Source organism: Heloderma suspectum, chromosome 5 (genome assembly GCF_057233095.1).
Source record: "Heloderma suspectum isolate Gila_16-S chromosome 5, 16-S_ref, whole genome shotgun sequence".
NCBI lineage: Eukaryota > Metazoa > Chordata > Lepidosauria > Squamata > Helodermatidae > Heloderma > Heloderma suspectum.
Genome location: NC_139462.1, coordinates 24,013,197 through 24,028,684, shown reverse-complemented (window position 1 = coordinate 24,028,684; position 15,488 = coordinate 24,013,197). Strand labels below are relative to the sequence as shown.

The 15,488-nt window shown below is 44.1% G+C and overlaps 1 protein-coding gene across 2 annotated transcripts in view; it reads right to left on the bottom strand.

Annotated features, from left to right (window-relative positions):
* PKD2 (polycystin 2, transient receptor potential cation channel) overlaps positions 1-15,082 on the bottom strand; it is a 32,980-nt gene extending 17,898 nt beyond the window's left edge. Inside the window, exons 1-4 of one of the 2 annotated variants that reach the window (XM_084855589.1) lie at positions 14,400-15,082; positions 4,570-4,680; positions 1,074-1,207; positions 127-377 (exon numbers count right to left, since the gene is read on the bottom strand). In XM_084855589.1, coding sequence (XP_084711715.1) covers positions 127-377; positions 1,074-1,207; positions 4,570-4,680; positions 14,400-14,925 — 1,022 coding nt within the window. In that variant the 5' untranslated portion in view covers positions 14,926-15,082. The remainder of the gene's footprint in view (positions 1-126; positions 378-1,073; positions 1,208-4,569; positions 4,681-14,399) is intronic. The other variant, XM_084855587.1, reaches the window with a different exon arrangement.
* Between the last annotated feature and the right edge of the window lie 406 nt (positions 15,083-15,488).

Genomic DNA, 15,488 nt, shown 5'->3' with positions numbered 1-15,488 from the left:
TTTACAAAGACTAGAGCATAGATTGTAATTTTCAATCTGGTAGGCATCAGGTTCAAGCACTGGCTAAATATCTTTCAGAACAATGGAAAGTTCCATCAGCTATATGTATGGGGGGAAAATACATACGCAGTTCCATTGCGGAGTCCAAATGGAGCAGTGTCCTCATTACCCACAGAATAAACATCATAGCAGTCTTTAATTTCATCTTTTAAATCTTCAGGTATTGAACACGAGCCATTCCTCACTTTCAGTTGCCGGATACGAGGCACTCCCAAAAGCAGGTTCTCATGGTAGATGAAACTTCTATTCTGTGCCACTGTTTTATTGTTGTACCATATCTCCCAGTACAGTCCATCTAGCAAAGGGCCCTCAGTGAACTGAGACAGAAGGCAATTTGGGGGAAATTAACTGCTGCTATGATTCTGCAGATTTTTAAAGCAGACATTAAAATGTACTTAATTGAGACCTTAGTGTACTTCTCAATAATATATTTTAGATATACATGTACAGATTTCTTCTGTTCATAATACAGTATGATTAAAAATATTCAACACTTTTGACTATCAAAACTAACTACATTTTCTGCAAGGCATCTTTTTTATAAGACAATGATCATATATCAATTGGGGAGGATGAATGTACAACCACTTCTACAAAAACAGTATGATCCTCTACGTATGGCTGTCCATATGATACAAAACCACCCACAGTGCAATCATTTTCAATGGGACATACTCCAAGGGAATCCTGTGTAAGAACTATTTCCAGCTGACCAGACAGCAGAAACTTTTCTATATTGGACAAGCATCAGTTTTATTCCCCACTGGCTTACCAATGTATCACACAAGATTAATAGAGATACACGTAGGCACGTGGACTAGTAGTAATTTCACAACTAGCTTCTTTGAAAGGCTGGATTAAGCCCTACAAGAAGCCCTGCCAAACCATACACACCTTTTTCAAGATAGTGACAGACTAAAGCTGCCTTAAATTATTTTTGATAATGCACTAACCATGTTCTGTGAGTGTTACTTGAACATATTACTGCTCAAGGACAAAATCCCAATCTGTACCTTCCAGAAGTCTTCCATCATGGACAAAGTTTTGAAGTTGGTCTTCTCCATTTTTGATACTGGTGTGTCTAGAAAGAGCTGTGACATCACCCTTGTGTAGTAGTACATGTTAGAACTCACCATTCCATAAGACACTGTAAACATGAGTTTGGAAGAAAAAAGAATTTCAAATTGATTTAATTTTTTTTAAAAAATGCATACATGACATAAAAGCATTATACAGCTGACAAGTGCCAATGTTAAGCTTTTTATTCCCATGACTGGTTGCAATGTCTTATAGAACAATTTAGGATTTACCTGGACTCCAGAGGGGATCTGGGCTTGATCCTAAATTGATTCAAAAGCAGGGGTGGTCCCCCCAAAAATCTTGTATCGGAATCTCCCTAATTTCACACTCCATCTTAATTAATAAATATATGTTGTGCCACAATTTTTCTATGCTAGAAACTCTTCTCAGATATTTTATTGTCTCACTGGCTCCATTATGGGGAGGCACTAAAAAGAAATTGATTTGCCATGAAGTTAAGTGTTTTAATACAGTAGCTTCTATCCTTTTCAGACTCACCTTTCATTTTAACCCTCAAAATGGAATCTATTTGTGTGTGTTTTAAATCTGTATAAGTCCATTTTTTTCCTTGTCTTTCTAGTACTCTCTCATCTCTCTTTCCCTTCTCCATAAGAAAATACAAACAGAAGAAAATAAAACTGTGCTGCTGCTGCTTATGCAACCCATCTAAGGGCTAAACTACAAACCATATTTAATAATGATTAATAATTAGTGGACAGTTGAGCCTCACTTTTTTTTTTTACTTCCACGTAAGTGCACAGCCCCATATCAGAACCACTGCAATTGAGTAGAAAAGTTTAAACCTTGCCACTCAGCCACTCCCCACCCCCACATCACACCTCACACATGAGGGCTAAAAAGAAGGGTAAACCCTTCACTGGTGCCAATGGAGGTTAATTTGGTTTTTTTTAGCCTCTGAATGTGGGGTGGGGGGAGTATGGGGAGGGGAATTTACAATGAAAAGAGGCTGGGTGGGAAGGTTTAACTCTCTCTTACCCATGCGCAGTGGTCCCAATCCAGATCAGGGTCCCACACACTTACCTGGAAGTAAAATACAAAGTGAGGCTCATCTGCACGCTACATATTTAACATCATGTGTAGTTTAGTCCTTAGACCAGGACATAACCTAGTTTTAAGTATCTAACCGCTTGTTGATGATTGATTGTGTGAATGCATATTTTCTTACCGAAAATATATGAAATTCAAGCAAAACAAAAAATTGTTTTTATTTTTAATATTTTTATAATAAAATGGTAGATGCATTTCAAAGATATTGCTTTGGTGTAAAAAAAAAAAGTGACCAGGAAAGTAACTTTGCATGACAAGATTTCATTTACGTTACTCTGGGCAGTATCCAATGGGGTGCTTACACCACACCAATTCTCTTGCAACAAGCAGTGGGTCCCACTGATTCTATCGCGCAAGCAGGATGCATGGCAACATGCAACAGTGATTTAACACTTTCCTTATGCAAGCTCCACCAACCTGCCCCGTTCCAGAAATGAGTGGTTTTGCTTGTTTCTGGCTGCTCCCGTAAGCACCGAATCTCCAAAGAGTGGAGCAGTGAGTACCACTTGCGGATGGGAACCAGCGGGGTGTGGGAGAATCGCCAGGGGCGTAAGCACCCTGTTGGATACTGCCCATAGGTCTGGAAAACACTTAATACAAGCTCAGATCCAGTTTATCAGCTGACCAAGTTGTTAATATTTATAGTCTCTACCATCAATAAACTTTACAGGAGACTGCACTGCAGACCAACAGAGTTCTTACACTATTTTATACTTCTTTATAAAGCAGTACTACTACTGGCAAAAACATAGATGGGTCAGTGCTAGAAGTGCTCCAAAACGGATGAGACTAATAAGCCCACCAGTACTATCTACTCATGTGTTCCATCTCGTTGGTTTCCGCTAGTAAAGAGAAGGTATTAATGAAGATAGGGTTTATGAAAATACTGTCCTTGAGTCGCAAAATTACTTTATTAAAAAGAACTAAAAGTGATCATATGAACAACAGGCCAGCAAACGAACACAGTCACCTGGTGTGCACGACACGAAAGCCCAACATGGCTTACAGCTTCTCTACACAAGGCTGTTAATCTGCTTTTGGTTTCATTGCAGAATTGAGATCTGAGCACTACACAAGAAGTGTTTCTTTTCCTGCTACATAACCTCTAAGTGGCACTGTGGAATAGTGGAATAGCACAATTACACAAGTGGGAAAAGTGTTTTCTTTCTCTTTCAAAAATAATACCACATTTTCTTGCTCTAAAAAAACTCACAGAAAATGCTGCCTAAAAACACTGTGGTATAGCAGAGTAGTGCAAATACCCAATAGGAAATCCCACTTTCTTTTGGTTTCACAATTAAATGCCCTGTTTCCCCTCCTCTAAAAAAGCTCGCTGGAAGTGCTGCTTAGAAACAAAAGTGAAACTGGAGGGTCATGTCGTCATCTAAAGAACCCATAAGCAACCATGAGTAGGGAATGATGAGCCCACGATAAATGCCTCGTGTAGAAACACCTTTAATTTACCAGCAGGGACTGCTGCATCCCTCAAATAATTCTGAAACAAGCCAAGGGTTATTTCAGGGTTGTCTAATCCTCAAACAACCCCTGCTGCTTGGTTTTGCATGACACAACAAGCCACGGCAACTGCCAGCTGGGGTTTGCAAATTCAAAATGGTGGCCAGCTCATGCCGTGGTGCCCCGAGGGTTAATTAACCCACAGTGGCTTGTTGTGACATACAAACTGATCCAGTGTGGAATTTATATTTTGTTAAGTGCCAGCATCAGCTTTATACAATGGTAAAATATGAAGATACATTCATGAATTGTCAAGATAGATTTGCAAGTGTAAAATTTCTTTTCTATGTCTATAAACAATGTACAACCACATCGAAATAGAGAGGCTGGCCTGGTTCGCATAATCACAGAGTGGTTAACAAGCCACCATGCCTTGTTACCTACCCTGCACATGCTGGCTGATTTGCATCATTACCCTTGCTAGGTATAGCTTCTTGTGTCATCTGAACCTGGCAAGGGTAGTTTGTTGGGGTGGTTAACAAACCACCCATAACCCATGGCCTATTGTAGGGTTGTGGGGTGGCATATTAACCACCCCAACAAGTCACCCTCACTGGGTTTGGATAACATGAGAAGCTGTGGGCATAGGCTTGGATTGGCAATCTGGCACCCATGGGTGCTGCAAGTGACCGTGGCTAATAACCATGAGGTCGCTCTGTAACTATTACATATGAGTAAATACTTTTTATGAACAATGCAAACCCAAGCTTAGAAAGAATCATAAGAGAGTACTTAAAACAGAAAGGCTTTAAACTGTATTAAACTGTACACTCAAACTGTATTCAGTCAAACTGATAAATATCACAGTGGCTATCACATTAAAGTACCACCACAAAGACTACTTACAGATAGACAGGATCAGGAGAAAAATTAAGTATGTGATTAGTTCCCGTAAAACACTTTTTAGGTATTTCTCTCTTGTTGTGCTTTCTTCCATTAGCCTTGTACCCCACAGACCTTGAAAAAGAAGCATTAACAGGAAGCCATAAGAAATGTGACATTAATTTTAATTTGATACATAAGCGGACATTCATTCCCTCAGGCCCCCGCTACACAATTTATCACCAGATCTACCTTATACTGTTTTAACATTCAATGACCTAAATCGTATCCCTTATGAATATACAGTGGAGGTGAGGAATAGATTTAAGGGATTAGACCTGATAGACAGAGTGCCTGAGGAACTATGGACGGAGGTCCATAACATTGTTCAGGAGGCAGCAACTCAATCCATCCCAAAGAAAAAGAAATGCAAGAAAGCCAAGTGGCTGTGTGATGAGGCTTTACAAGTAGATGAGGAAAGAAGGGAAGCGAAAAGCAACGGGGGAAAGGGGAAGATATATCCAACTGAATGCAGAATTCCAGAGAATAGCAAGGAGAGACAAGAAGGCCTTCTTAAATGAACAATGCAAAGAAATGGAGGAAAACAATAGAATGGGAAAGACTAGAGATCTCTTCAAGAAAATCGGAGCTATCAAGGGAACGTTTTGTGCAAAGACGGGCATGATAAAGGACAAAAAAGGCAGGGACCTAACAGAAGCAGATGAGATTAAGAAGAGGTGGAAAGAATACACAGAAGAACTATATAGTAAAGATCTGAATGTCCCTGATAGCCATGATAGTGCGGTCACTGAACTTGAGCTGGACATCCTCGAGAGTGAAGTCAAGTGGGCCTTAGGAAGCATTACTAACAACAAAGCTAGCAGAGATGACAGTATTCCAGCTGAGCTATTTCAGATCCTAAAAGATGATGCTGTTCAAGTGCTGCACTTAATATGCCAACAAATTTGGAACACTCAACAGTGGCCACAAGACTGGAAAAGGTCAGTTTACATTCCAATTCCAAAGAAGGGCAATGCCAAAGAGTGTTCATGCTACCGTACAATTGCGCTCATTTCACATGCCAGCAAGGTTATGCTCAAAATCCTACAAGCTAGGCATCAGCAGCATGTGAACCGATTACTACCGGAAGTACAATCTGGGTTCCAAAGAGGCAGAGGAACTAGAGATCAAATTGCCAACATTCGCTGGATCATGGAGAAAGCAAATGAATTCCAGAAAAACGTCTATTTCTGCTTTATTGACTACGCTGATTGTGTGATTGTGTGGATCACAACAAACTGTGGCAAATTCTTAAAGAGATGGGAGTACCAGACCACCTTACCTGTCTCCTGAGAAACCTGTACAAGGGCCACAACAGTAAGAACCAGACATGGAACAACCGATTGGTTCAAAATTGGGAAGGGAGTACGACAAGGCTGTATATTGTCACCCTGCTTATTTAATTTATATGCGGAGTACATCATGAGATACACCAGGTTGGCTGAATCACAGGTTGGAATTAAGATTGCCGGGAGAATTATCAACAACCTCAGATATGCAGACGATACCACCCTAATGGCAGAAAGCGAAGAGGATCTAAAGAGCCTCTTGTTGAGGGTGAAAGTGGAGAGTGCAAAAGCTGGTTTGAAACTCAACATTAAAAAAACTAAGATCATGGCATGTGGCCCCATCACTTCCTGGCATATAGAAGGGGAAGAAATGGAAGCAGTGACAGAAGTTATTTTCTTGGGCTCCAAGATCACCGCAGATGGTGACTGTAGCCATGAAATTAAAAGACGCTTGCTCCTGGGGAGGAAAGCTATGGCAAACCTAGACAGCATAGTAAGAAGCAGAGACATCACCTTGCCTACAAAGGTCCGTCTAATCAAAGCTATGGTTTTCCCAGTAGTAATGTATGGCTGTGAGAGCTGGACTATAAGGAAGGCTGAGTGCCGAAGAATCGATGCTTTCGAACTGTGGTGCTGGAGAAGACTCTTACGAGTCCCCTGGACTGCAAGGAGGTCAAATCAGTCAATCCTAAAGGAAATCAACCCCAACTGCTCATTGGAAGGACAGATACTGAAGCTGAAGCTCAAATATTTTGGCCACCTAATGCGAAAACTCTCTGGAAAAGACCCTGATGCTAGGAAAGGTTGAAGGCAAAAGGAGAAGGGGACGGCAGAGGATGAGATGGCTAGATAGCATCACCGATGCAATGAATATGAACCTGAGCACACTCCGGGAGAGAGAGGAGGACAGGAAGGCCTGGCGTGCTATGGTCCATGGGGTCACGAAGAGTCGGACACGACTTAATGACTGAACAACAACAACATCTACTAACTGGCACCTAAACAAGCAACAGCATTAGTCAATAATGAGGAATTTCTACCCACCAGGTGATATGATAGTTCACTATACCGTTTGTATCAGTGGTTTGCAAACTGCGTTCCATTGACCCTACCAGGAGTTCTCAAACAGAAGATCAGTAATGGCAGATAAGTTTCCATGACAGACAGGTTGCCCTTTACTACCTATATTCCCATGGAAGGCTCAGGATGAGTTCTAGGGTGTTCTCTTGGTACACATGGTACACATGGAACGGTGGTGAAACCTATTCCTGCTGACAGTGTAAGGAATCTTTTTTTTTTTTTTTTGACCCAAGGGCAGGATTCCATTTTGGCAAAGTTCTTGGAGATGTGTTCCAGTGGTAGGCAGGATCTCATGCAAAAGTGAGCATGGCTGAAAAAACCACCCCCACCCCACAATTCATACAGAAGCAAGTATGAGCAGCATGTCTACTCACAAGTAAGCAGGGCAAGCCTCTGCATGACTACTCGGAAGTAAGTTGGCCAAGCCTCAGTTGAAAGGAGGACTGAATCACTCAGCTGCTTCCTCCCCTTGCCTTACCCCCTTTGCCCCACAGTAAAAAGTTATTGTCTCTGATAAGCAGTTGATCAGAGATAAGTGCTTTCCCCCCGCTAAGCACTGAAAAAGGGAGCATTTCTCAGTGCTTGTGGGGACTTGTGCATTATGTAACTGATTGCTATGTAGCTGAGGGAAATTTTAGAATGGAGAAGGAGAGAGACTTTTCTCCTCTCAGAGAACCCGGGGTCATCCCATGAAGCTGATTGGTGCGAGTTTCAGGACAGATAAAAGGGAGTACTTCTTCACAGGTCTCATAGCTAAACTATGGGATTCACTTCATTCATCTTCACCACAAGATGTAGTGATGGCCATCAATTTGGATGGCTTTAAAAGGCGATTGGACAAATATGTCCAAATATGTCTTCTTATGTTCTTAATTCTCCCCCAATGTATTTGAATGGATACCTTAAGCTTCCATCTGAATACTGTTGTTGGATCTTCCATAAATATTTTGCTCTCATTTAAAAAGTTAAATTCTTATTAAACCACAAAGATTTTGAGACCAGTGTATGTTAAAAATATCCAAAAAACCAAAGATGGAACATGAAGTAAGAATTCAGTTATACGTGCTGCCAGAAATATTGCTTAGTTCAACAAATTAGTTCGTATAGCAAAACTTGACCCAGAAACAAAATAAGCAGTAAATACTACACTTTCCCATCAGTAACAGGAAGCATTCATTTGCTACAGTGCTTCAAGACAGAGGGTTTCTGGTGCAACCAATCAAAAGGCATTGTGCAGCTATTTTTTTCCTTGATGGATTTTCTATGGTAAGAAAAAAGATGTAAGTGGTAGGTAAAGTCATGAGGGTTACAGGTATAAGGATGGCATCTGGGCTTTCTTCACACGGAGCTTTTATCCTGCGATTGAGATTGCTCCTTCACAGAAGTTTGCAGTCTCTTTACATGATGCCATGAACCTCCAAGGCGTCTCCTGCACTGAATGCCCTTTGTTCCATTTTTAAATAGATTGCAGATAATGAGCTATCAAATTACCTCGTTGTGTTCCACTTGCATTCCCTCTGTGAAAAGAGGAAAAGCAGCAAGAAGAGGAACAAGATCAAAGAAAGATAATAGAAGACTCAGATATGGCGAGAAGGAGGGGGAAAGGGGAGGGAGAAAAGGAAGCACTTGAAAAAGGGAGTCGTCGTGATCCTGCATTTAAAACGGAAGCAGAAAGACCCATTTTAAATGCAGGATTGTAGGCTGGTGTTGAGATGCCCCTGGACTCACCATAAAATTCTGTAAAGGGCAATGGTGTGGTAAAAGCCTGGTCTGGAACCTCACTAACTTAAGAAAGGAGGAAGGAAGGAACATGATCCAGCACAGAAGTTCACTATATTACCTAGCCACAGAAGCTAACATAAAACAATTAAACACAGGGTGGTTTTTATTATGCAAAGACACCTTACTAAAAAAAAAGCTGTAGGATTCCCTTCCCATGATAGGAACCACTATGCAGGAAGATAAAAGCCTAGCTTGCATGGACCATGTTCTACTATAACTAAGGGTGGAATCCCATACCCACATATCTGGGAGTAAGCCCGACGGAACACAATTACCTGGTTTGCATGACAGCCCACCGTGGCTTAATTCACCATGCGGGCACTATTTTTGCATGGCACCTTTGGGCACCCAGCTTCCCATGGCTTGTTGTGTTGTGCGAACCCAAGGAGCAGGAGTTGAGGGTTAGATAACCTCAAATAACCCTAAAACAAGCCACAGGTTATTTTAGGGTTGTCTAACCTTCAAACACACCCTGCCGCTTGGGTTCACACAAGCACAACAAGCCAAGGCAAACTGGGCACCTAGTGGGCTGTTGTGACATGCGAAGAGGCCCAATATAGGTTATTTCTGAGTAGACATGCAAGCCAGTTTGCACATCATGACAAGTCACCATGGGGGGCACCACAGCGCATGCCAGCCACCATTTTGAATAAGCAAGCCCCTGTGGGCAGTTGCCGTTAGGGATGTATGGACTGTGTAAAATCCGCTCCGTCTGTGTTTCACAGATTGTCGGGTGCCTTTTGTTCCATCATCCGCTGACAGACGGATGTGAATATTTTTTTGTCAAGCGGAAAAATATGCAAATAATTACGTAAGAGGTTTTGTAAGAATTTACATAATTTACCTTAGTACATAACATTTAGCATATTGACCACCATTCCATTCAACCTTTCCTCAGCAGAAACGTGTATATTTTCCTACGGATAAATATGCGTAAATTTCAGGAAAGTAAAAAAAAATCCCAAAAGTCCATGGACTCCGTGTGGACTGAGAGGGTCGCTCCACAGCAGATTCTGCAGGACGGATTCTTAGAAATCCAAGCTCATTTTAGTCTGTCTTGAATTTCTCCAGCATCCCTAGTTGCCATGGCTTGTCGTGTCGTGCAAACCCAAGTGGCAGGGGTGAGGGTTTGCACGATCACCATGGGTTATTTGAGGATTGTTTCGCCCTCCAACAGGTGGGTAATTATGCAAATTGCTCCCGGCACATGCCGTGGTATAAACAAGTCACTCTGGCTTGTTTAACCCACGGTGATTGTGCGAACCTGGTGATCATGCAAATCCACCAAGACGCAACAGCCCCTGCAAATAAATTAAGCCACAGTGGGCTGTCGTGTCATGCAAAACAGGTCAAAGAATTGCACTGTAAGGCTGTATCCAAGCTACCTGTTCACCCTGTCCTCCATTCCCTTCCCCTTCCTCTGTTGTTTCCCCTGCATCAAATTTTAACCGTAAGCTTCTCAGGGCAGGACCCTGTACTCTTCTACACTGTAAGGCACCATGCATACTGATGGTACAATTTAAAAACATAAACAAAAAAAGAAAAAAGACTGAATGGGAAATGGGAAAAAATGCTTTTGAAAGCACGCATTAGAATATAGCAGCTAGAATCTAATATGTCACAGTTCTATTTATCTTTTCTGCTATGGACTAACATGGCTACACTTCTGGAATTTGTAGCTAGATGGTTATCCTGAACTGGAACAAATGAGCAAATACTGGTTGACTAGGCAACTGAAAGCTTAAAATGCACTCTGACAGAGTTGGAGTTTGCAAATCTTGGCAGGGAATATTTAAAGCAAAACAAAACCCAACAATCACATTACTTTTCCAGTTTTCAAAAATGACTCCCTGTAATAAAAATCTTAAGGATACTTTATAATCCGTATTGCATATTGTTTTGACCTGGATCTACACCATGTGAAACTCATCCAGCAGTATGTGCACTTACAGTTCTACTTGGAGATCCAAAGTGAAGTCTTTTTCTAGGAGGCTCCTAAATAATACTGTTACTGTCAACTTTGAATTTTCACTTAGGGACTTTAACATCTTAAATGATGTTTTAACGCAGACTAGTCTGGACGAGTGTTTAGTAAATGTGCAAGGTTTAACAGATGTGAAAAGGTAACTTTTTATTTTACTGAGGAATGGTTATAGGGTGGACAGCTGTTATAAAACTTGCTCGTATTCCATTGCTAACGTTAAGCCAATACGCCACTATTCACCAGGATGAGAGACTAACTTTGTATCACTTATACACACTTAATGGAAGAATAGGTTGCATTGAACTCAGTGGGATTTACTTCTGAATAAACACATGTAAACATGGGCTGCAAGTGTATGATTTCATGAGAAAAAACGTGTAACTTAAATATTCAAGCTTTCAAAAAATACAAAATATATTCTAAAACTGTTACAGTGAATCTTCCTCCATCAAGAAAATAATTGTTCAACTTCATAATGTAACTGGGCCATTTGTTTTTCATGGTCTGGATTTTTTTTTTTTTCTAAAATTCCTATGGTCCACCAGCAATTTAGTTAGTAACATGGAGCATTCAAGATTTCTCAACTGTTATGGTATAACTAATTTGTGTTAAGTGATCCTCCTTCTGGGTATGCACTCTTGCTCAAGAAGGTATGAAATGGTGGCAAATTGCTGTTACTGCTTTGCACAATCAACCTCCGATCAGCTCTATTGTAGGTTGCTGTATGACGTGCAAACCTGGATGCTACAGTTTATTTTTGGGTTAAATAACCCAAAGTTAAGCTAAGAACTAATCATAGGTTAACTTTGGGTTGTTTAACCCACAAACAACCCACAGAGTTCATATTCACACATCATGTGGCAACCTTTGATCACAGGTTGATTACGCAAAGTGGTAGAAGCTCATGCACAGCATACAACCCAGCAAATAGTAGATTAATTAACCCATATTTGCCACTGCTACATGCAAACCAGGTCAAGAAGAGCCTTGCTGAATAAGACCAATGAGCACCTAGTCCAATAAACTTTGCAAGTATCTCAACAACCAGCAGGCACTAGGTGGTCCACCAGAAATTTCCCCAAGATAAATAGTAAGGGGGGTTGGTGTAGGAGATTATATCAAGAAAACAGCATAGGGGGAAACTCTCCTCCTCTACCTCTCTGGTCCCAATGCAATTTGGAGAGCACGCAAACTGTGGGGATCTTCACACGACAATCAACAGAACTTGATTGAAATAACTTCTGAGTAGGAAGCAATACCGCATGGAAAAGGAAATATACTTTATACATTCTCAAAAACACGCTTTCATTTTATTAATACAATTCCTTTTCCTAGGTGTAAATAGTCCTGCATTAGCATATGCACACACACACTAAGTTGTGTGTGTACATCCACCATTTTTAAAAATGTACATGCCAACACATAAAGCAAGAATGGGTTGAAGTATGTTTTGTGATACAGGCACGCTGGGCAGGAAGCTGGGACTGACTGTGGCTGCAGCCAGGGGCCGGCCCTACCATTAGGCAGAGTGAGGGAGTCGCCTCAGGCAGCAGATGCTGAGAGCTTGCAGCAAGCGTTAAAGGAGCTGTGTCCAGTCAGCTTTTATACATGGAAGTGGAAGAGGCACCGTCTTGTTCTTTGCCTCAGGCAGCAAAATGTCTTGGGCCAGCTCTGGTGGCAATCCTATTTACAAGACCAGTGAACACGTGGCTGTGTGTGCACCCATTCTCTTCACACTCAATCTCCATGTGTTCATCTGATTGTCTGAACTGGCTTTTTCAGAAGAGCAAATGCTCTTGGTCAGGGAGGTCAAGAGCAGGGATAGCAGACATGATCCTGTTTGCCCCTTCTCCACGCATTCATTAGTTGCGTGAACAGAGCTCTTTCGAGTGTATGGTGCACATCTCCTCAAATACATAATACTTTTCAACAATGTCATTTCACGCCTTCTACTGCCCATCCATGAGTACAGCAACCAAGCAATGTACATCTATACATGCCCTTGTATAGGTCTTTGAAGGCAAACCCCAAGTACCATTCTCCCTCCTGTTAAACTAATGCTGATGATTTCTTCTGTATGTTTCCTCAGACATTTCAATCCATATTTGGTTCTTAATATTGTCCAGACTCAGATTATTCTAAAATACATCCAAAAATCAGGGCTGCATCATTTGATTAATTAGTTAGATTAACCAATTTAAAAACTTTTAGGGCGCAATCCTATCGGGGGAGGCGACCGCCTATCCAATGCAGGGCAAGAGAAGCGTGGAGGGGATCGTCCGCTCCATGCTTCAGCCGCCTTGCATTTACGGCTAGACAGTGGGACCTCGGAGAGCGGCAGCCAGACAACATGTAGGATGTGTAGTACTGGCATTTCCACCCTCCCTGGCACGCTCTCAGGAACACCCATTTTTGATGCTCTGCACCCCTCTTCCAAGAGAGGAGGGTGCGGGGCCGTTCCACAGTGCATACGAGGCAGCGCGGGTGGGGGTAGAGGTCGGTTCTCAGGGAACTAACCTCAGAGTGCAGGCTCCGAGGTTGGTTCCTGGGAACCAACCTATCATATGGCCGTCTAGCTGCTGACTAGCACCCATAGGATTGCGCCTGTGACTAAAAAAGTGCCCCTGAGTGAGTAATTGGGAATGTTTTTCCCCCTGTTAAAAGTATTTTAATATCAATATTTATTTAAAAAAATACTTCAAAGCCACATTCCACCTTTCCTCTCACATAGGAGGCGATAGCTCGTCTAAGATGCCCACATGCATCTTCTAAAAAACAAAAAAAGTATGCTTCTTGCTTCAAAGCTATTGTTTGGTACCAATTTGCAGATTTAAAGCAACAGATGCATCTATCAATCAATCAAATAAAACTTTAACATCTCAAATGAGTGGGAGCCCTAATGAAAATAAGTAAAACCTGAAGTAAACAAGATGAGAGAACTTTAGATCTGGGGCGGGGCGGGGCGGGGCAACCAAAATCCACAGTCGGGCAATACTGTTGTTAGAACCAACCAAAATGTCACAAAACAGTGTGCCGCTTTCGAGTTCTCCACAACTCTTCATCAAACTAGTGGTACCAAATGCAGGGGATGGGGGAAGAAACAAGGAAGCCCCCAGAGTAGGCCAGCTGTTGTAGCTGTGAGAACTGCATTTTAAACTCAAAATCTGGCCTAAAATCTTGGATGCGATTGCTTCTCCCCCCATCTCCTGGTTTTTGTACCACCTAGCCTGATGAAGCCTTCTGGAGAACTCGAAAGCTTGCACGCTCTTTTGTTACATTTCGATTAGTCCTAATAAGAGCATTGCCCAGCTGTGGATTTCGGACATTTAAAAAAAAATAAAAAAATATGATGATGGTGATGATGGTGATGATTAACCGATGCGGCTTTCTTTGCTCTTTATACACCCTGATCCCTCTTGCGAGCTAAAGGAGCACAACAGAAACGGAAGATCTTGCTAAGCCCAAGTTGATTGAAGGCAGACGAGTGACGGAGTAACTAACTACTAGCGAAAGCTGGGCAACTTTCTGGGTCAGTTAGTAGTTAGCAACTAACTGCGAACTAACTACTAGCGAAAGCTGGGGCGGGGCGAGCGCAAGGGCCGGCGAGACCGCGGGCCCGCTGCGCAGGGCCCGGGCGGCCGAGGCAGGCGGCGACTCACCTCGCAGGCGGCGCGCCAGCCCCTTGGCCCAGGCGACGCGGTGCGGCGGGGGCTCCGGGGGCTCCCCGTCCGCCTCGTCCTGGGAGAAGTGCGAGGGCCGCGCGTCCCCGCCCGCTCCGCCCGAGGGACAGGAGGGGCCCCCTTCCCGGCCGCCGCCGCCGTCCTCCTCCTCCTCTCCCCGCCGCCCGCGCCGCCGCTGCCGCCCGCTCTCGGCGCCGCCGCTGCGGCCGCTGGGCCCCCCGGAGGAAAGCGACGGCGAGGCGGCCCCGCCGCGGCCCCACTCCACGTCCATTTGCAGCACCGGCCCCGCCGCCGCCGCGGCCCTGGCCGCCGCGTCCTCCTCGGGCTCGAAGCCTGGGTTGTCCCGGCTCCAGGCCTGCCTCGAGCAAGAGGACAGCGGCGGCGACGGCGGGCGAGGGGAGCCCCCGCCGCCCGAAGGGTCCCGGCGCCGCCCCAGCTCCAGCTGCTCCAGGCCGCCCGGAGGGCGAAGGCCTGCCCGGGCGCCGCCGCTCCCCGCGCCCGCCATGGCCCCCGTCCCCGCCACCGCGGAAGTTCCCCCTCGGCCCGGCCGAGGAACGGGGCGGGAAATGAGCGCCGGCGCCTTGTTTCTCCCTCCCCGCCCACAGCGCCTCAGCCGCCAGGTCGGCGGGCCGGGCTGCGGGGAGCGCCCTCGGCCGGGTGCGGGGGCTGCAGGGGAAGAACCGTGCTAGATCAGGGCAAGGCCCGTCCAGAACAGCGCTCTGTTCGCACGGCGACCGACCGGCTACCCACGGGGAACGCACCCTCCTGCCCATGTTCCCCAGCAACTGGTGTATAGAGGCATCCTGCTCTGATACTGGAGGTAGCATATAGCTATTACTGATACTGGGGGTAGCATAAGACTATTAGCCATTGACAGCCTTATTCTCCATGAATATCTCCAATCCCCTTTTAAAGCCTTCCAAATTGGTGGCCATCACTACATCTTCATGGAATAGTAGGGTTGGAAGGGGCCTACAAGGCCATCGAGTCCAACCCCCTGCTCAATGCAGGAATCCAAGTCACAGCATCCCCGACAAATGGCTGTCCAGCCTCGTCTTGAAGGCCTCC